The 22,624-nt window shown below is 40.5% G+C and overlaps 1 protein-coding gene across 2 annotated transcripts; it reads left to right on the top strand.

Moving 5' to 3' along the window:
* The first annotated feature begins 34 nt into the window (after positions 1 to 34).
* CRCP (CGRP receptor component) lies at positions 35 to 22,624 on the top strand. Of its 2 annotated transcripts, XM_005525813.3 has the most exons (7): positions 35 to 193; positions 3,076 to 3,112; positions 4,404 to 4,502; positions 6,618 to 6,712; positions 14,396 to 14,453; positions 21,328 to 21,457; positions 22,112 to 22,624. In XM_005525813.3, exons 1-7 carry the CDS (start codon positions 186 to 188, stop codon positions 22,126 to 22,128), a joined length of 444 nt encoding a protein of 147 aa, XP_005525870.2. In that variant the 5' UTR covers positions 35 to 185; the 3' UTR covers positions 22,129 to 22,624. The 2 variants fall into 2 exon arrangements, with proteins under 2 accessions (XP_005525870.2, XP_087922310.1); XM_088066184.1 differs by having other exon boundaries at positions 21,328 to 22,623.

Genomic DNA, 22,624 nt, shown 5'->3' with positions numbered 1-22,624 from the left:
TTTTTTTTTTTTTTCCCCCCTGAGTTCCTTATTTCTTCTTCCTTTTCCGCTTCCGTCGCGGCCGCCAAATCCTCCTTCAGCTCCACCGGGCCTCACCCCGCTGTTCCTCCGTCGTGTCCCGCCGGGCTGCGGCTGTCTGAGGGCGGCGGGAGGATCTGAGGGGAGGCCGCGCCGGAGAGGACAAGATGGAGGTGTAAGGAAGGGCCTGAGGGGGGAGCGCAGGGCGGGCCTCGGAGCTGCAGGGCATCTCTGTGGGGTTTCTGTGGGGTTTGTGTGGGGTTAATCTCTGTGGGGTATATCTCTGTGGGGTTTCTGTGGGGTCGGTTTCTGTGGGGTATGTCTCTGTGGGGTATATTTCTGAGGGGTATATTTCTGTGGGGTGTGTGGGTCCATCCATGTCTGCCTGTGCGTGAGGGCTGTGAGGGTACAGGAAATCCCTGAGGGGTTTATTGCCCCCAGCAGTGAGTTCTGGTAATGTTTGAGGAGTTTATTTTCTTTAAAACTCCTGCCGGACAAGGTGTTGTGGTGAAAGGCGGCCTCCTCCCCTCCTGTCCCATACCTCTCTCCCTCAGGGAGATGCAAAATGGGAATTTTTCATTATTCCCGTGATCTTTGTGTAGGAGCTGGCAAAGTTGGAGAAGGAAAAAACCTGAGGGGTTTGTGCCAGCCATTGCAAACACAATAACAGAGTTGGAATTTTGTCTGGTTGTTATTTCAGGGCTGTTACACCAGGCTTTCTTACCGTGTGTTTCAGGCACAAAACTATAGGATTTGACCTATTTTGAAGTTTAAAATCTCACGAGTTCTGTGAAGCTGATTAAATTTCAAGTTTTCCTTTTAATTTCTTTAATGGGTGGGGCACTCATGGGAGGTATCCCCTCAAATCATTGAGCTCCTGCAGCCGTGTAATCCAGGGGTGCTTTATTATCATTAAATCTCTACTGTGAGCATGAAGATCAAAAGTTGATTAAAAATATGAAACATCTGCTGAAGTACAGGTTTGTATGACAATCTTAATCTGAGTAGCAGCCTGCAGACAAATGAGCTGTTCAGGCTGTTGTACACTGAGAAAGATGCTTTTGATACCATTAATAAAAAAATCTGTCATGTTTCTTATACATCTACTGAGTTTTTATTAATCTTCTTTTGCCTCCTGCCTGATTTGGAAGGGAAGCTTTGCAACTCTTCAAGTTCTTACTCTGGATTTTTCTTAGCAGAATTATTCTGTATTTCTTACCAGAATTATCTGTTATTAGAAAAAATAATTCTCAGAAGTGTGTTTTAAATATACAACACATTGAAAGCAGACTTAAAAATACGAAGTGTCAGTGATATTTGCAAAGATGTGATATTTTTTGATATATGCAGCCCTAGTCAAGAGTATTTTGGTTTAGACTAAAATTTGGGCAAATATTAACTATTTAAAGACTCTAAAAAAATGTTTGTATTTTTGGTTTTACCATGAAGATGTTTACCTTTCTGCTTACTCACATAAAAATTAAGCAAAGTGTTGAGTTGACTGCTTGAAAATATACATTAGAGACCATTATTCAGAATTCCTTGTTTCCTGACTGTAAATTTGGTAGCTGTGAGTCAGGACTGAAAGAAATTTTATTTCTATTGCAAACTTTGATCACTTTATAATTTGGGTATTTCAGCACAACAGAGGTGTTGAAGATTTGAGACTGACTCATTGGCAGAAGTGAAAAAAAAAACCAAAAACATTTTTCTGAATGGCAAAGCTGATTGGAATGAAAAAGGAAAGCAGTTGTCTTAAATAATTTCATTCTTAACCTTTGATTCCGCAGCCCGATTTGGATGGCGATGTATTTATTTCATCCTCTTTCAGCCGAAGAATTCCATACGTAATTCTCCCTATAGAATGTCTTTGATCCGCGGGGATTTCTGTAGGGCCCGGCTGAATGCAAACATTCTGAAGACTTGCATTTACCTCGCAACAAAAGCTATATATGGTTTGTAAAACATGAATGAAAAACTAATGCGTGCCTGAGCTCACTTGCTGAAGTTTCACTCGGGTCAGCGAAATGGAAGTTGAAGTTCATCTCAGCGTATTTTAGAAGGTCCTTTTCATTTAAAAACAATGCTAGAACCTGTGGAAGTTTGTGGATGCATTTACCATTTGAAAGTGATGAACGTGACAGTTCTATTCAGATGATTTGCGGTGCTTAACAACACATTGTACCTTTTTTGTTGTTTTTTTTTCTTTTTCCTAAGCTGCTGCACAGACCTGAGAAAAGCCTTTTTTTCCTTTTGTATGGAAACTTTCTGTTGTTGTGGCTGCTGACTGCTCAGCAGAATGTGTTGTTCAGGGAATAGAGGATGTTCTGGGGCAGTTTTTCTCCCTCTTTTTACTTTAAATATATAAATTTACAATATCCAGGAGGAATAGAGGCACGATGGCTCTGCAGTCACCCTTGGATAAGGATTCTTGCTTAAGGGGACCAAGGAAGTGGAAAATGGGAAGCCCAGCCTTGCCCTTCTAATGTAGGAACAGGCACTTAAAGATGGGAAGAATAAATAAAGAGGAAATGCAATAAATTGCTGGTTTTTTCACTCAGTACAACACGTAAAAATTAAAGCCCTATTTGTGTCTATACACACACACACATGTCCATGGTACTAAAATACTCAGGATGCTCTTGACTGATAAAGAAAATAGTGCATGTAATCTGAATTATTTTTCCCATCAGTCTTTATTTGAATAAAATCAGAGGCGTTTTTTTCCAAGGAAGAAGCAAAGCAATTAGGTTTGAGTGTGTGAAATTGGGTGAGTAAAATAAGGTGACTGGGTGACAGGAGTGTATTCTACAAGTGTATTATGATTTATGGGGCAAACTGTGTAAAATATACTCAATATTTAAGTCATTTTGTATTGACAAGATGGAAAATATTTTCCAGAGATGGAAATTGTAGAATCACCAAAATAAAATGTCTTGGAGCTTTTTTTTTTTTTTTTTTTAACTTTATCTTCTTTTAGTGTCTGTGACTGGGCAAAGAAAAGCTTCAAACAGTTTCATTTGGAACATAATTAATTGTTTTCATTTTTCCTTTTAGAAAAGATGCAAATGCCGCATTGCTGAGTAACTTTGAGGTAAGTTTGTCTTCATTCTGCTTTTAAAGCAGCATTTCAAGCTGTCATCAGTCCCTTGTATAAATCTCTGGAAGCTGAAACCTGGCAGTGGCAATCAGCAAAACCTGTGGGGGATTTACTCTTCCTTGCGTTTGGCTTGTTTTCAAGAAAAAAAGCTTTTTAAAGAAGATTTGGAAATGGTTTTGCTAGTAATGGGTACTGTAGTATTGTTTGATCTTGAGATTATTCTGAAGTGGGTATTTTTCTCTCTCATTTTAAGGGGGGTAGAAAGAAATGTTGTGTTCTTGATGGTTTAATTTAAGCCAGGTAATGGAAATATTTTGCTTTGCTGATTAATATAATTCTTGAAACAGTTTTAATAACCCAAGTGGCTTTGTTTGTGTTATTGTATTGCTGGAGCTGCTTTTTATTGCAGCTCTTTCATTTCTGAACTTAATCTTGAAGTGTTTTATCCTGAGCTGCATCTGTCTGCAAACAGCAGAGCAGGAATCTTGTGAGTGTTAATGAGGCATCTGGAAAGAGCTCTTTTACATTTCCTCTGAGAAACAGATGATATCATCTCAGCCAAACTGGTGTTCGGTGCCTGGCTGTTAAAAACGTGAAAAAAATAGCAAATATTATTTTTAAAAGTACTGATACCCCTCCAACTCCTGATAGCTTTCCATTTGCTCCACTTCCCAGTTGCAGTTCCACTGGCACAGCCGACGTTCTGTAAATCGAAGTGATGCTTTGCACACAAAGATGCTCCATCCCTGCAGCTCTTCTGTGAGCTTGTTGTCCTTTTGTGTTTGTTGTCAAAGTTCACAGCCTGAGTCTGAGATTTCAGCACTGACAAGTGTTCCTTTTCCATAGAAGTGTGAAGTAATTGAGGGCTTGTAGCTGATTATGTTCATATCTCTCACTGTCTAGAAATGTTTGGTTTCTTATTTCTCTGGACTTGTCAGTTCATAATTCCCTGAGCTGGATCTTGAGTGAAGCCAGGTAAAAATGAGGGAATGAGCAGTGAGAAGTGACTCTGGATATACTGCAAAGCCTGAAGCAAAACATCTCAAAAAGTTCCATTCATCTGTTTTAAATAGTCACAGCTTTTAAAAAACAATTTATACCCTTAGTCATTACTCTGGGGCCAAAACATTTCTCATTTCAGTTGCTTGTCCATCCACCAAAACAGCCACACATTTTTTGTTGTTAGGCTGATAGGATTTTTCCTGTTCATTTATGATTTCCTGTTGTAATACTTTTAGGTAAAATACTCTCAGATGCTCTAAACCTCTTTATTTTTTATCTTTAGGTGTACCAGTTACTTACTGATCTCAAGCAGCAGCGTAAAGAGAGTGGCAAAACCAAGCAGAGCTCTGGGCAGCAGAATCTGAACACAATCATGTATGAGGTGAGCAGCACTGGCAAAGCCCAGTTAGCTCAAGCTGCAATAATTCACATCTTTAGGGTTGTCAATTAATAATTTGGTATCAAATATCCCCTAATTCAAACCATAATAAAATGTTCTATCTGCCACTTTTCTGTGGTCAGGTTATAGGGTAACTGTGCTGTCAGGGCAGAGTTAGGCAGCTGCTGTTCTTAAAATCTATAAAAAAAATTCCCCTGGTTTTCAACTGTTTACTGTTGTTAGGATTTTTTTTTTAATTCTGAGTATTCCATCCTTTTAAGACACAGGGCAGAGCTCACTATCATCTGACAAATTCATGATGTCACCAAATGTGATAATTAAAATGATGATTTCAAAGCTGAGGCACAGATTACATGATATTTTTTTATTAACAATTAAATTAATAATTCCCAGCCAAAACAGATAATTTTAATTGGTTTTTGATCTAAAGAAAAGCCAAACCACACGTACAGACATCACTTGGATGCCAGGTCGGGAATAAACATTTCATCCCTTGCTGGGAAGGAATTCTAAAATCTTATAATATAAATACCAACATTTAAAATAAATTAGCAACTTCCCAAGAGCCTTGCAGTGAGACTCATTGTGTGTGTGCTGCAGAATTGGGGACTGACAGGCAGCTTTGCTTGCATGAGTAATTCTGTTGAGCACTGAAACGACTCATGTGGATAAGATCTGGCCTAGGCTTTGGTTTTGTTTTAGTTCTGGCTTTGTTTGAAAAAGGTACAGAGGTTGTAATTCCTAAGCCTTGCATTCAACAAAATAGGGGCTTACCAAAAATGGGAATTAAATCTTTATGGAGACTGACAGTCTCTTCCTGCACCTCTGGGAAAACAGCTGAGGAAGATCCTGTAAGTAAATTTTATCAGGATGCACCTGAAATCTTGAATTGCTTTGTTATTCTATATGTTAAATACCTATAGGATGCTTGGGGGTGTAGGTGGTATAAATATTGGGTGTATTTTCTATGTTTGACTGAAAGGAAAGCAGAATTTGATTTTACAGGATTGGATTTCTTCACAAGCTCCCTGCAGACTCGGATCCATTGGCACTGAAGTAACTCCAAAGCAGCTTTGTTTCTCTGTATATTTGGCTTTTTCATTGATTTGAAATTGCCAAAAAAAGATGAACCCGGGAGAAAAATTACTCCTGTGAAATAATTACATTACTTGACAATATAATAATTTTCTTTCAATCACTGGTGGTGAATAACAGCTTCATTTTATCTGGAACGGTCAGACAGGGCTTAAAGAAATGAATAATAAATTATAATTATTTCCAACTCTTCATTTTGGGGTTTAATTCAAGTAACAAGAAATATTTAGAAGATATTAAGTCACTTTCAGTGAAAAGTCAGCTGTGAACTGGAATTTTTGTGGGTTTTTTTATCAACAAATTGGTTTTTTACTCATGTCAGATTACTCTGTGTAATGTAATTCCATTATCCACGTGTTCAATGTTGTTATTTTAAATAAAACAAATAAATGAAACATCTCCTGTCAAATTCAGTTGAGGTTGGTGGGTGTTACATGGAAAAATGATCAAAGTTTAATTGTCTCAATTAATATTTAACAGCAAAATATCCTTGTAGATTCCATAACAAGCCACTTAATCTGCTTCTATCAACTTTAAATTGCAAAAAATGCAGGTAAAGGATAAAAACAATGCTAGATTAGAGAACTTAAAGACAGATTTCTGGGCTGGCAGTGAGAATATTCCTGACACTGAGCTCATGAAAACTCAGTTTTTAAGGATAAATTCAACTTTCCTGTGTGCTTTTAAAAGACAAAAGCCAAGCAAGGAGCAAACCAATGTAGCAAATGTTTGTCACAAAGGGCAAGAGGGCTTTTTTTAGCAGGTACAGCTGAAACTGAGTCCTTTCCTGTACTCTTCAACTTGCAGTTTTGGGCTTTGAACAGCTCAGATAATTTCCAAACTGTGGTAGTGGGGGCTACTTCACAAACCTGAACTTATTTTCCAGTTTTTCTCAGGACTGAGGAGACTTTTCAGACCACTTGTTCCATACACAACTGGTAAAACAAGTATTAAGTGTGAAATAATAGAAAATAATAGATGTTTTCTTTCTGTCCCTTGCAGACACTGAAGTACATTTCAAAAACACCCTGCAAGTACCAGAGTCCTGAGACTGTCAGGGAGTTCCTGGTAGCAATGAAAGACCATAAATTAACCAAGTAAGTAATTAACTCCTGTGCATTTGAACAGGAGTAAAAACGCAATTAATGCTGAAAAATTATCTCCGTGGACAGTGTGATGATCTGAAGAATGGAATTTAAGTATTTTCTGCCATTATTTAAATGCTCAGAGAAACATCTTTTCCTGCACTCATGGGGGAGTATTTCCAGCTTCTCTTTATGTGCAGTTTGTCCAGGATCTCTGAGATCTACACTTCAGTTATTTAAATATTGTATCTCAAGCTTCCCTCCTCCCCCAGCAATTTCCAGTGAAGCTGAACGTCCAGTTGTTATTTTGGGAAGTTCTGCCTGGAAAAGAAAATATTTCCTTTGCAATTCCAAGACTCCCAGGGCTTTTTTCCTCTTTGGCAGATCTGTGAGTGCCTGTTCTTGAGGCACATAATCCTCTTGGAGCTTTGCAGAGTGGGAGTGAAGCCTGATGTAAATAGAAATGGAATCAGCTGGCCACTTGCTTGGATAGCTCAGATCACTTCTTTGACTTCTAAAACAGAAAAAAAGCCAATATTTAGCTGTTTCTAAATGGCTCCTCCTTCACTTCAGAGGAGTTTATGCTGGATAGACACTGAGTGTGTTTTTATTCCCTGCTGGAAGGACTCCCAAGGAGTTCATCCTCTGGGAAAGAGGCTTTTCATTCATTTGGCACTGCCACAAATCACACAGTGAGAGCTCTGGAGTTCTGCAGGGCAAGTTTTTAGCTTGTCCAGAGCAGGGAAATCAGATTGTCAGCTTTCTGTTAGACTTTCGGTGCCCCCTCTCTACAGACAGGCACATCCAGCACAGCAGCAGCTCTGCACAAAGGGATGCTCTGCTCCTTGGGAATTCTGTCCTGGAATTGTGCTTGGTCTCAGTAAGTCAGTGTTTGACCCTCCTTTAGCTCATTTTATACAGCAGGATACTCATTTATGTATCCTAATTATTTTCTGGAGGTATTGAAGCATGGAGAAAAGAAAATAGTCTGCAATAAAAATACTAGAGGTATAAAGAGGTGGTAATATGGCACTGAGAGGGTCTTAAAATTGGCAGCAAACATTTCTTGAGTAGTAGAGAGCGTCCTTCCCTTCTGGTAATGTAAAACAGCCCTTTCTGAAGAGAAATAAGCTTTGCTGTCTGTGCAGGGCAGTAGTTTAGGAAGAGCCAGCAGAAGGATGTAGCACAGCAAAAAGGCAGAGTAGGATTTTTCAGAGTAAAAGGAACTGAATGATGTTAGTGTAAAACTCCCATTAAAAATCAAAGAGTTTGTTTATTTTAATTTAAAGCTCATTTCTAAACTTCTTTCAGGTAGAATTTGACCAGGACTTGAGGGTTAACTCTTAGCGTTTCCACTTTAGGTACCTTGACTGCAACTGCTCCCCTGGATGGGTTCTGCAAGAGTGAAATACTGAACAATTTAAGTTAAAACAGAGAAACTTCCCACTGCAGATTCTCTGTCTCCTACAGTGCTGAGCAGTTTTGTAGAAGGTCTGCCCAAATATTCATCTTCCCACCCCTGCTTGTTCAGTAAGCTGGAAAGGTTGGAGTAGTTACAAGCTTTAAGTGAGATTTTGGACTGTTTAATTTTTAACGGATGCTCTGAGGTGCATTTGGGGTTAGGTATCATCCTGTGTGTCCTTCTTCTGGGGCAGTGAAGCCAGGGAATGACTCCCAAATAATTTCTTGTGCATAGTGGCAGCAGGATGAGAGTGAACAGCCAGCCAGTGCTGTAGGTGACAAATTTACTCTGTCAGAATTCAGATTTGTTCTGTGAGCCTCCTGCACAACTTTTAATTTTTTAATCCCTCCCTTATCTGGTAAAGAACTTCCCAACTCTGCCATATACTTTACAGAATAAAACCCAGAGTTGTTTTGTGTGTGATCCTGGCTCTTCTTTTTTCTGGTCTTTTCCATGCAGCCACTTGAAGCCAGAAGTGTCAGGGCCCATCTGGCATCCCCTTCACCCCAAACCACAGGGAGCACGGGGTGCAATTAGTCTTTAAGGCACTTCATGTTAAACCACTTAAACCAATCTCCAAGGCAGTTTGGAGCTACCTTTTGGTTCCTAACCAAGGTTATTTCAGCACTGCTTCTCTTGTTAAATGAAAAGGCTTTGATGGTTTCCATTCTGTGGGATGGAGGTGGTGTTCAGGGATTTCATTTCCAGCTGTCTGCCAGAGAGCTTCCTTCCCTTGGAGGTGCCTGCAGTGTTTGCTCTTCCAGGACCTTGCTTGCATGATCCCTGTAATGACCTTTCCTCCCACCAAGAGTAATGAGCTCCAGACTCTTTGCTGCTTCCTTTCTGGGTAAGGCACCCCAAAATGTGCTGATAGCTGATCAGACACTGTCTGTGCTGATAATAGCTCTCTGAAGTGGCTGATTACATTTAAGATATATTTGTGTTAATTGGGGTCTGCCCTCAGACAATTCAGTCTGGTTTTAGGGTCAGCAACACCCCATCAGCCCAGACTGCTTCCCTTGGAATTCCTGTCATGACTCTACCTCTAATCAGAGGGGAAATAATTAAGCAGCGTGTTCATGGTCTTAATTAGGCTCAGCCTATTTCCTAATACGAGGACTTTGAAGATCAGGATTTGCAGCCCTGCCTTGGGATGTGACATTCCCTGCTCAGGCTGTGATTGCTGCCCTCAGCGCTAGGCTGTGCTCGTGGATGGGAGAATCCTCAGCTGGGAAGGGAGAGCAGCCAGGGAAACACTGGGAATTGAGGCACAGCAGAATTTGAATCAAGGGAATTCTTATTTTTCCTTCCAAACCCTACAGGATGTCAGGCTGCACGTGATGTCTCTGCTCCGGTGAGAGAGCTGATAATATAATTCTGGCAAATTCTGCAATTCCTGGAAAATCACCTCAAATCCTTCTGTTACCACTGATTTTTGCTGCTCAAAATACCACGTTAATAGACCAGCATCCATTTTGTGATGGATTTGTCTCATTGGTCTCAGATTAGTGTTACAGACACAAAAAACAGGTTCCTAAAAGGCAGATTTTAAAAATACCAGTGTGTGCAAACAAATATTCCAGAGTCATTTCAGAAAGCTGCCTTGCTAAATGGAGAAAATTCAAAGCCAGATATTTCACTGACATAGTTAAGGTGTGGTAAAACAGTTTTTCCCATAGTTTTTAATCATTACTTTGGTAAAATTCAAACTGTAGAACTGATACTTTTTTTTAAAACTAAAGCTCTGAACCCACATAATGAAATTTATTATTACCTTGTTGAGGCCTCAAGCTTTGGCTGAAGCTCCAGTTCAGTGAGCCATGTTATATTTGGAAATAGAGTTTGCCACTAGCAGCTAATTTTCCAGTATTAGTGCTGGAATGGCTTCATATTTGTAAGGTATAGTGAACTGCACTGCATGAAAAGCTCATTTATTGAGCTGCAGCTCTGTAATTATGGTTCAATTAAAACTGGCTCTTCTTGTTCTTCTTCCTGTTACTGATAGCCTATCTTGGATCTAATTGTGGGATAATCACATTTCCAATCACTGCATGTTATTATAATTTTTTAAAAGAAATCATCATGAACATTGCCCTTTTTGTCTTTAAATCAACACAGTCAAGGAAGTGTTGAGCTGAAGATCTTCAGTACTTCTAGAAAGTATTTTCCCTTGTGACTGCCAAAAACTACAACAGACACAAACCTCTGCAATATTAAAGACTGAAGGATTTGCTTTGTGATTTTTGTCTCCTCCAGAGCTTTCAAAGTGAATATTCATTCAACAGCAAGTCAGGATCGTGCCCATTGAACAACAGCATCATATAAGAGATTTTAAAAAGATCATTCTCAGTTTTTCCAATGGGAATCCCTGTGGAGAATCACAGCACTCTCTGGGGCTGTGATTTCCCACTGTGGGGGAATCCTCCCTCAGCCAGCCCCTGTGCTGAGGATTCAGTCATTAAGAGTTGCCATGGTTGATTGAGGACCATGGGATTTATATTTCCAGCAGGAATAAAACCCCTGGTTGTGTGTCCAGCTGTTACTTCATGGTTTTCCTAGCAACTCTCAAACAATCCATTCTTGAAGATATATTTGCTTCTACTCAGGCACAGATGTTTGAAGGGGTTTTTTAGCTCTCTATGCTGGATCTTGGCACTGTTTTATCCTTACCCAGTCCTCTTGCTGGAAAAGCAGTCTGGGAGTTCAGCAGATTAAAAAAAAAAAAAAGGCAATAGCAGCATGCTCAGGAGATTTTGGTTAAAATATCAGAAATGGCAGAAAATTATGCATTTTGCCTGAATTTCCATAAGAGCATGGAAGTATTTGTATTATTTTTTAGAATGGATGTATCAATGTAGGGATGTGCTGTCCATTCTGTCTGTGATCTTGAACATGACTCAGATGTAGTTTTTGTCTTGTAGAAATGTTTTTTGGGATTTTTAGGATGGAACTCAACATCTTCACCTCCTCCAGCACTCTCACCTCACACAGACATCAGACCCATTTTCCTCCCCATAACTGCACAGGTTTTTGTGCCCTGCAGTCTGAGCTTTGTGTGTGTCCCCAGACCCACTCCATAGCATTTTTCCATCCTGGAAAAGCTGCTCCTGGCTCCAGCTGAGTCCCAGAGCTGCAGGATGTGGGCTGAGGCTCAGCCCCACAGCAGGAATTGCCATTTGGGGATTCCTCAACAGGCAGGTCCTGTACAAGTCTGCAGCACGGCCCATTAACTCTGATTAGTAGAATCTTGCTTTTATGTGAGAAAATTGCTTTCAACTGTCACTCATCTTTTGTATGGATTCTCCTCTTGAATGAGCAGCTTTCGTGTTCCAAACTGTTACTAAAATCCAGGCAGAGCAGGGAAAGTGCAGATGCTGAAGTTTGAGGGCAATGAAGCTGAAAATGTTCTTCACCTTCTGTTTGGATGAATGGGACAGTTCCCTTTTTTATTTAACGAGCATCAGCGTGCCATGCATGCTGTAGAAAGTGTAAAGATGAATTCATGGGAGCTGGAAAAAGTTAATTTTACTTTTTAGATTTAATGGAGCATGAGCTTAGGTCTGTGCCCAAGCCAAACACTGCAGTCAGGGCTGATACTAATGCATGGTTGCCTTACTTAAAGCTAATCTCTGATGAAATTGTGGTTATTCAGGTTTTAATCTGTGTGTGTGCTGTCAGAAAATTCCAGGTACACAGAGAGCCTGATCCCAGCAGTCAGTTTTTGGGATCAGACACAGAGCCTGGTCCCAGCAGTCAACTTTTGGGATCAGTGTTAAAAAGGTGAAGTGGGTACTGAGCTCCCACTCAATCCTCTGCCCTCTGCTGCTGCTGAGGGCTGAGCAATCCAGCTTCCTATTAAATGAAATTTGGAGACTTTTTGGGAGTGTTTGTTTCATTGCTTACCTCATAATTACATATTACCATGACTAAAGATCATTATGTCGGGGTGTTAATTAGTGCTCACGCTGCACAAGCAGCTCTAGATGAAATATGGCATTTATGCAGCTTTTGGGATTTTTTTTGCACCCTGCTGCTCGTTCCTTTGTGTTGTTCACCATCATTTTCCAGTAGGGAGCTTTGCTGATCAAAACCAGCCATGAAATCCTTCAGATTATACATCTGAATATGTTAATCACTTTTAAGTTCTCTCTCATTCTTCTGTACACATTTTTTAAAACTGCAAATACCCTGAAATGATGCTTTTAGGATCTGTTTGGCCTGACTGTAAAATTTCTGTCTATCCCTAATGAGTTGGAGTGATGTTCATAGTTTATAAGCAAAAGATCTTGGAGAGGCAACCTTTTTTTGTTGTGCCCTCTATTTCTTCAGGAAACATGAGCAGTTGCACTAATTGATTGTTTTAGTCACAATGTGTAATTGGTGTTAATTTATTTCTGCTTTCTGCTGTGCCAATAATCTTCCTTTGATAAACACAGCTCTACCTGCTTGAAAATAGCTCTGGGTAAATCAGGTTTGCATTCTTCAGCTCAGGCATGAAATGGATTTTGCTGTTTGATCCTCTTCATTTGGCTCTGGAGTTTTGCTGGCAAGGAATTTCAAGGATATTAATTTGAAAAGAAGAAGATGGGGAAATTTATTTAATAAAAGTAAAATAATGTGCTTTGTGAGGAGGATTGGTGGAGCTGGAGGATTGGGATGTGTCTTGCTGCAAAGGAGAAGAAGGAGTTGTTTGAGAAGGCTCTGATCTCAGAAGTGGCATGTGAGAGAAACTTGGGTAAAACATAAATTCATCACATTCTGTCCTTGTAAGTAGGGCTGGGGGAGGAGGAGGAGGGAGGTTTTTACAAGGAGAATCCTCAGAGAAGTTGTTGGAGAGCTCTGGAAACTGAGGCACCAGCCCTTGCTTGGCCACGGAGCAAAGCAAAGACCCCTGAAAGCACCAGCTCTGTGCCTCCATCAGGCACCAAAGCAGGGAATTTCCCAGCTCTGGAGGAAAAATCTGTCCAAAATCCAGCTGAATTGGCCAGATTTTTATAAAGATATTATTTCATATTCTTTCCCCAGCTCTGTGTGGCAGTGCTGCCTTTAGCTCCCCTTTTACACAAGTGAATTTTATCTCTCATTGATTCCTTAAATCCCCTGCTTTCCATGTAAAGGATTTGAGTGCTCATCTCTGTCATTATTTCCTGGTTTTTGTGACAGTGGTAGATGGCAGCAGTTACAAACACCTCATCTTTCTGCCAGTAAAGTGCTCTGAGTTCAGAGCAAAATCCAGGCACACTCTCCATAGCCTCATGTTGGAAACACCAAATAGATTTGAGTGATTAACATGGGAAAAAAAAAAAAAGGTGTGTTCCCTGCTTCCCATCACCAGTGGAAACTTGTTTTGGCTCTCCAAAAGCGAAGCAAACTAATAATGAATAAATAAATAGGAGGATTTCCTGGAGCTTTCTGTTAGGAATTGCTAAGATCTCACAAATGCTGTATTGAAAATTTACAAGCTTTTCTTCTGAAGCAGAAAGTGATGATTAAAATAGACATTTTAGCTGGATCATCCAGCAGCCAGTGGCAGAGGCCATTTGAAATGAAATTATATCTCTGAGGTATCTCCAGACACACAGAAATTGTCAGTTGTAAACATGGAGTGATGTGTGTTCTCTTAAAAGCTGTGAGGTTTCCTTTCTAAAAAAACCCCATGGGAAAACCCTCCAGAATCAGTTTAAATATGCTTTAAACCCTCCAGAATCCATTTAAATACACTTTAAAGATGTCCTATAAATAGTAATAAAAAAGATTTGTTTTTTTTTTCAAATTGTAGTTCCCTGCTGGAACTTTGTATTTGCAATGAGCTAAAAGGATAAACAAGTTGTTGCCATTTGATGGGATTGTAACTCCTTAGGTATGAAAATTGTTTTTGTGGTTGTGTGTTCATAGCAGAAGTTTTTGATCTCTGGTGAGTTGTTTAACATTTCTGCACAGCTTTAACAAAGCAGCAGTTAATTAATGCTTGCAAAGTAATGATCTAAGGGTCTCTGCTTGCCACCTTGGGCTAGAGGTGCCAACAGCAGCGTGGCTGAACGCAGGACAGTCCCCAAATCATTAAAATACCCAAATGATGGCCCTTCAGCCACACTGCAAACCCAGCCAGGATTATTCCTGGCAGTGACATTTCATCCCAAAGATATCAGGAATGTGTTTGCATCACTGCAGGCATTGAGGGGATCCTCAAACCACCCAGTAATGTGGATTTTCTTACACTGTGCTTTTACCAGGGCAGAAAAGCTGCAGCTGCTGAACCACAGGCCTGTGACTGCAGTGGAAATCCAGCTGGTGAGTAACAATGCCTGGGCCTGTTCAAAGCTTAACTGGAAGCAGCTTTAACCTTGGAGATCAATTGAATAATTGCTTTCTCATGGGCCAGTGATTGAATATATCCCTTTATGCACATTTTACATCTACGGGTTCAGATCCACTCAGCTTCCTGTCAGAGCCCTCTCAGACAGATTCTCCACCTCTGTTTCAGTGGCACACATTTAAAATGCCCAATGCAGTCATTAAAGGTGATTTATGAAAAAAAGGATGTATTTAATCTTTTTGCTGTGCAGCTCTGTGATGGAATACTTAATTTTTTTACATCTTCCCTGGTTGTTTTAATGGCAGGGTTACGCTAAAATCAAAAATTCTAAAAAGAAATGAGCAGTAATGCAGGATGAAAAATGGGTATAAACTTTCTGATGGAAAGTAGCCATTGTCAGTCTAAGAATAATTCAGCTGTAAAGAGGGATTGTCACTAAATAGAAATAGATGCTTCTGTTCTCTCAAGCATCTCCTCAGGAGTACAAACCCCTGTGGTAATAAAGAGATTGTTATAGTCAGGATATGATTTCAATGAAGATCTCTTGCATTAAGAACATCTGTTTGCAATCTTCCCCTGGAACCAAGCTGAGGAGGAACAGGATCATATTTTGCTGCAAGAAAAGGGAAGGATTAAAGAGGGACCAGTAGGACTATTTTTCTTCTGTCACCAAGAGCAGAGATTAGGATGCTGAAGGCATCTCAGAAGAATGATTCCAGCTGAGGAATTAATGCTGTGTTCTGTGGCTGAGGAGATCAGTGTCCATCAGCAGCCCAAGCAGGAGCTTTAAGGCTTTAAGTTAGTCAGAAACCACGATTTGGAGCCTGTCTCACACCTTTGTTAGCTTCATGTGCTTAGACAGATTTATTTTATTACCATCTGCAGGCTTTTCTTCCCTTCTTTAAATGCTCTTTTGGGGCTCTCAAGTGACTGCATAGCTTTATCTCTTCCCTTCTGTCCTACCTGCTTCATTGTTATCCTACCTACTCATAAATATTGAAAACAGTTTCATTGTGTTTGAAGAAAATAAGAATTTGGGGCTTTTGTTAGAAGTCAGCTTTTTGTAGAGTGCCATATTTTAGATATTCCAAGTTTTGTAATGTCAAATAAAACTCATTGACACTCAGAGAACACAGACACAAGATTTGACTTCAGTGTCAGTTCATTACTGATCCAAACCCTTCTCAAATGATCTAAAGCAACTTGTGAAAAGTTGAATATGAAAATTTAATTAAATTTTTATTTAAACTTATATTTTAATTTTAAATTAAAATTTAATTTAATTTTTTAATATGAAAAATTAACATTTGTGGCTTAGCCTGAATTTGTATCTTCGTGGAAGTATTGGGGATGCAGTTACTCCTGTTCCTTTGTGATTCCCCTGTAATTCCCAGGGCATATTTCCCCAAAATCAGGATTGCAGTGGTGTGAGTGTCCTGGATTGTTAACCCTGGGTCAGGTAATCCCTCCCCAGAGCTGCAGCACCTTTGGAAGTGCTTCAGTCAAAGCCTTTGGAGCTCAGGGGCTGCTGGGGAGCTGCAGGGTGGTGTTACTGAAATCCAGAGCTGGGAGAAGCAAGGAGATGATTTTGCTGTTCAATTGCTGGCTTGGATCCTATTTTGGATGAGGACAGAGGTTGCAGCAGTCACTGAACACACAAAATCTGCCTTTTCTGGGTGTAAAATAACACAAAGGTCACCCATGCACAGGTTCCCTGCAGGAAAGTCCTTTCCCTGCAGTGATGGATGAGACACAACCTGCTGAGAAGTGAATTTTGGCTCTAAAATGGCCTTGATTCTCTCCTCCCTGGATCCGAAGGAAATGCTGGGGAGAACTTCAGAGCAGTTCCTGGAATGGGGGCACATCAATCTTATTTTTCAGAAAGCTTTTAACAAAATGCCAGCCAAGTCCAAGCTGGCTCTCACTTGCTCAGTTTTGATGTCTCTAACTTTTACTCAGTGCAGTCTGACCACAGAATGGAGTCTGATTTACCTGGCAGGCTCATGGGAGAGGATATTTATAATTATAATTACAGTTACTGCTGCTTTTTGCCTTTCCAGCTTTTTAGTTTTTTACTCTCCCTTTAAAAAATTCCTTATTTTTAGCTGTATTCAAACAATAAATCCATTTCGATAAAATTCTTTTGGAGCTGAAAAGCAAATTTCTGTTGTGATATTTTGATCTTTTGTAAACCTTAATGCATAAATTGCTGCCATTGTCCATCTTTGCCTCTTCCAGCCTCTGTGCCAGGATTTCTTTTCCAACAACAGTAGCAACAAAAGCAGCGTGAAATTCAGATTCTTACCCCAGAGGGTAAAGCACTGTACACATTGCAGCTATCCTGACCTCCTGTTTTAATCTTTAACATATGTTGGGCCTGTCTCAGTGATTCCCAAAAGGAAGAAATAAAGTCAGGGATGTTCAGCTCACCATGAGGGTGGTTCAGCTTTACTTAATGCCGAAGGTGAAGCATCACCTACTTGAGGAACAAACTGCTCCATGTTTTTCTCTCTGAGTGGAAAAGCAAATTTTAATTTCGTGCTTTTTAAAAATGTATTTCTACCTTGGAGAATTTCATACTAATGTGCATTATCAGGCTGGCACATTGTCTTTTATACTGGAAAATAATAATGAAAAAGTATTTTGGAGAATGAAAGAGCTTAAAAGAGTTTCAACATTTTGTTTTCTCACCAATGTATTTTGCTTTGCCCTTGGTTAATTATCTCTGAGAGACATTAATTCAATCATTCAGTCTTTTACTTTATTTTTTTTTTTTTAATGTGCTTTTTTCCTATTAATGTGGTGGTGCTGAGCAATTTCTAATCACTGCTCAAAGGAGGAAATAACAGTGATTTTCTCATCAAACATCTCCCTCCTCCACTGGAGTTAAATTATGTGCTTAATTGCTTTGGAAATGATCAGAGCCCTTATTTCCTTTATTACTGTACTTTACTGATTATTTTAAAGTCTAATTCTTAGCTTATTATTCCAATAAAAAATAGCTTTTAACCCATAGGTTGTCCTGTGATGCTGAGAGAATTTCTCAGTTCTTTCAGGACTTCTTGGGGTTCTTCAGTGTGGTTTTATTTATTCTTCATTCTTGATTTATTGTTACGTCTCAGGAGACTAAGCCAAATAAACCTTAGCATTGAAAGCAGCACGGGGAGGAGGATGAAGTCTCGTAAATTCTGCTTTTATTTGGGTAAGCACAAAAGATAGGTATGGTTTGAATTAAGGATGTTTGTCCTTGTTTCACCGAGTAAAAAAAGGAATTTAGACAGTCCTGAGTGATTTTGTGCTTCCATTTGTCCATGGCACTATGAACATTGATTTGCACCTTAAATTATGAATAAACACTTTAATCCCTAGGATTATCTTCATGGGCTGGCTGTGAATTTCTGAGAATTAAATTTGATCTGCAGGGGGAACGTGCTGCTTTTGGTTTGAGCTGGGAGAATTTTATGCCAATTAATTTATAAAGTTTTCCTGATTCCCTCTTTGATTAGATGTAGAGCATTGTGGAAACTAAACAGGAGCATTGCTGACTTGATGAATACATTGCAGTGGAAACTGAATAACAAACTGCTCTAACTTGTGTGAAATAGAAATTATTAGTGAAGCCTGAGCTGAGTGAATTATCACATTTCACAGGTAACACACGCTGGGTGTGTTTATGAATGACATTGATGTGCTGCAGCAATTTTTCCTAAACCCCTGGAGTTATTTTGGGGCAGCACAGCCTTGAATGCTGAAAAGCAGCAGTGAGAATTAATTATGACATCAGGGGGCTATTTATGCATAAATTGTATTTCTGTCACACTGCCCACTTCTGCTCCTCACCCAAATCTCCAGATATTGAGGGCGAGCTGCACTTTGGTCAGAAATACCCCAAACTTTTCACATGGCATCATCTGAGAGGGGAAACTGTTCCCATTTGGGCTGGGTTGCGCTGCCAACATCAACATCTGAGCTCATCCCCTCCCTTCAAACATTTGCATTTTTGTTTTCCTTACTATAAACTTTGCATTCCTGGCTGCTTATGGGCTCAGTCTGGCTCTTGAGCAGCTTCAGCCAGTGCAGGGCTTTTTGCTGGAGATTTTCTCCAAGATGGGTAAAATTTCTGCTGGAGAAGGAGGTACCTGAATCCAGTTAGGGGTTTTTTGCCTCTTAGGCTGCTTCTTGCACCTCATTTCTCTTCTCAGCACCAGATTTCTTAGTGCTCTCAGCATCAAAGGTATTTTGTCTTGCAGCTGTAAATCAGAAGGCTGTGAGAACATCTGCTGAATGTAGAATGAGCCTCTGAGTGACCTCCTGTTCCCCCTGAGATCTGTTTTCTTTTGGGACACTTTCATTTGCCTCTTTATCTGCGTGCTGTCTGTGATTTATTTTTGAATTTTTCCTTTTGGCTTGTTGCTTTGCTTCTTCCTCACTGCTTATGTTTTCACAAGTCAGGCTCAGGCTGTTTTTTCTCTTCCTGAAAGAGTGAAAAAAATTGATTTTTACAGTTTGTGCTTTTGATCATTTGAAATCTCAAATAATATCACAACAAAATAAGGCTGAAGCATCAGCTTGACTAAGAAGCTGTCTGTCCATCCTGCTAAATGTTGATTTGTGTCTGTTGGTGAATCCTGGGAGCTGCTGGGAAGGCACCAAGAGGTGAATTTGCTGCAGCAGTTGAAGGAATTCCCACTTCCCTCTGGATCTGTCTGCAGAAGGGAATTTGGGAGCTCAGTGCAGGGTCTGGCATCTCTAAAAATGCTTTTAACAACATTTTAATGAGATACCGGATCATCTGAAGCACCAGAGATGATTTTCTTTCATCAGCTTTGTGCTCAGCTGGGATTTCTGGGGCTGCTGTGCGTGTCCCTGCAGTTTGTCAGCCTCGTGCTGTGCCAGTAAAAATGACATCAGTGGGATTGTTCATACTGGGAGTTGGGGCATTACTCATTTGGAGTCACTGGGGAGCAGGGAAAAAAAACAGGGATTAGAATTCACATGTTCTGCCTTAAAATCAGGAGTTGGTAAGAGCTGGTGCTGATCAGAAATCACTGGTTTTCATTTGAGTTCTGATTTCATCAGAGCAAGCACCAAAAGGAAAAAGTGGAGGGGAAAAATGGGAGAGGAGATACAGATCTAGATAAAATTAAAATGGGAAGAGGTTTGGGCTTTATGTCATGCAATAAATCAAATCTAAACAAGGCCAATTTTTCTGAGGAATAGTAACAAATCTGGGAGACATTGGTTCAGTCATCCTACCTGGAATGATCCAGGTGTCCAAAGCACCTGGGCTGGTTCTTTGTACAGCTCCTGCTCCTACAGCACCTACCCCATTTGAAAATTCAGTGTAACAGTAGTGAATAACCCCATAATCCAGGCTGAAAGCCAGGCTGATAATCCTCTGTGAAATTTAATAGCAAAGGTCATCTGGAGAGGAGTGATTTGTCAGCAGCATTGGCACCAAGGAGTGGGTGGAGCAGATTTGATCATGGAATCACCATCCCAGAATAGTTTGGGCTGGGAGAGACCTGAAAGAACATTTAGTTCCAGGGGCATCTTCCACACTTTGTGGTGTGCTGCTGATGCTCCAAGGTGTGCTGAGATGGTTCCCTGTGGGAATTGCCTGGTAGGAATTGGCTGCCAGGGGTTCTCCCAGCCAGGGAAGGAGGATTTTGAGTGTGTTTGAGCACTGGCTGTGCAGTAGAGCAGCTGCTGGGAAGCAGAGCCAGGGCTGCTGTTCAAGGCAGCGTCCTACAGTAGTTGTTGAGCTAAAAGTGCTTGGGAAGTCACTCCACAGGGATTTTCATTCTTTGATGGGGATAGTCCCCAGAAAGTCATTTACAAATGGAAATTCACTGTCTGCCTTTTGCGGAGGAGTGGATTCTCCGTGTGTGTGCAGATCTGTGGATGATCCTGATGAAAGATGATCAGATTGTGCAAAGAGGGCTCCGAGGACTCTGAAGAACAAAAATGAATTGAACATCCCACTCTGCTTTTCAGAAGAGCTGGCAATTTACAGCCAGAGCTGATTAAACCTGCATTGACTCGGAACCATCATTAATATAAATCACTCCTCTTCAAAGGCCATTTTCAAGGACTTGGTGTAAAAAAAAAGAAAACTCAAACCCTACAATCCTAATTGGTTTCATTTGTGTTTGAAGAGTTCTTCTGACTTGCTTTTCCAGTCCTCTGACAAGCTTTTTTTCCTTTTAACAGCTGTCTATAAATTCGGGCAGTTGTTTTACTGGTAGCAATGATATAAAAGCTGCCGCAGCTCCACAGTGGGAGTAGGTCCCTAATTAATCTCATGGAATCATGGAGTTGATTCATGGCAGTGTTTTTGATGTTGCTCAGAGCTTTTAAATGTCTTTATATACTGAAAGCTCCCAATCCAAGCAAATTCCAGTGGAGTACAGCTGCAGTAGGATGAGGTAGTTTCTTTTACGTAGGTGCTGGATGAGATGCCAAGATCCAGGGAATCCCTCTCAGGATATCCCATGAAAACACAGAAACTTGGGAAAAAGGTCAGGAAGGTGGGGCTGTATTTGAGCAAAAAGAAAAGCTTGTCTCAGGACATGGAGAGAAGCTTTAGGATAAATCAGGCTGTTCCCAGGGTGGTGTTTTCCTTGCTGTAAGGAGAGCAGGATCTCGTTACACAGTGCCAATTGTCATGGTGAACAATGGACTTCTTTCTTTTTTGTCAAAATATTCCAAGAGTTCTGCTTTGTAAAATGCTTTTGTGATGAGCTCAAGCTGTGTCTTGACAAAGTCTTCCCCGCTGAGCTGAGTCCTCTGTGAGGGAGGAAGTGTGGATTTAATGATGCCAGTGGGGTTTTTTTTTTTGACCTGCAGATGGTGGAAGAAAGCGAGGAGAGGCTGACAGAGGAGCAGATCGAGTCCCTCCTCCAGACAGTCACCAACATCCTGCCAGGAGATCCAGAAGAGCAGCAGAGAGACTCAGCAATGGCAACAGAAGACAAAGGTGACCAGGCATAGGAGGCAGCTCTTGCAGAAGAGAGCCAGCTTAGTCTGGGTTTGATACCAGCTCAATCCTGTATTGGACATAACTGTAAAATATATTCAATTTTTTATTATTTGGACATGATGAGGGAACCAATTGTTCACAAGCAAGCAGGGAAAAGGACACTATTGTTTGGGTGTTTTGTCATAAACAGGGGTGGCAGTGCCAGAGTTTGCAGTGGAGCAGCCTGAGGAGTGCTGGGGTTCAGCATCTGTGGGGATTTTTCCATTCCCCACAGAATCAGCACAGCAGTGCTGCAATGAGAATTCCTTTCAGGAGCTTTGGAGTTGCCCAAGTGGCTTCCAGAGCAGTTCAAAGGCAATTTTGGGACTGTTTGCAGACAGGACACGGGCAGGGATGTACAGGAACTCCTTGGGATCTGGCCATGCACTCCCAAATCTTGGCATCATGGAATTGAGTGGATCTGTGGGAGAGCAACTCAAGGATGTCTGATAGTCCCTTCTAAATAAAAGAGATCCAGATTCAGCAAATTGCTCTGAAACCAAGGAGCTGGGGGGGTTTGAAGCTGTGAAATCAAAGCTGTGAGTGCTGAAACAGCAGAATATTGAGGTGTCTCTTTGCCCTCTGAACATTTATTCCAATATTTACTCACAGACGAGGCACTCCTGTGATGGAGGAATAAATGAGGCAACACTGAGCTCTTGATCTGGTTTGGAAAAATGAGAGTCAGGCCTGGATGGAGCAGAATTTCCTGAGCTTTTTTGTCTGATGAAGGATTTCAGGATCAAGTATTTAATGCTGAAAGCCTTTGTGATTATAATAAATCATTTGTGTGTGAATATCCACACAAAGTCAGCCACTGGTTTAAATTGTGGCTGCAGACCATTCTTTTATAATTATTATGATGTACTGGAAATAGAAATAAAATTTTAAGTACATCCTGGGTGTTTTGTGACTTACAGATGAAATCAAATCACAATATCTGACTCTTTTTTTTCCCCCCCTTCAGCTCTGTCACGGGTTTATTTTGTGTTTTTATGCAGAGAATTTATGCTTTAAGAGCTTCAGTTGTGCAGTGTATGAAAGGGACTGATAAATTCTAGTGTCTGGGGGATTTGTCATATTCGTTTCCATGGTATTTAAGCTTCTTTGACGCTTGGAGAGGAA

The sequence above is a fragment of the Pseudopodoces humilis genome, chromosome 23, assembly GCF_049639895.1.
Source record: "Pseudopodoces humilis isolate 2021_Gansu_Grassland_sample_001 chromosome 23, ASM4963989v1, whole genome shotgun sequence".
Classification (NCBI taxonomy): Eukaryota; Metazoa; Chordata; class Aves; order Passeriformes; family Paridae; genus Pseudopodoces; species Pseudopodoces humilis.
This window is presented reverse-complemented; position numbering and strand designations above follow the sequence as displayed.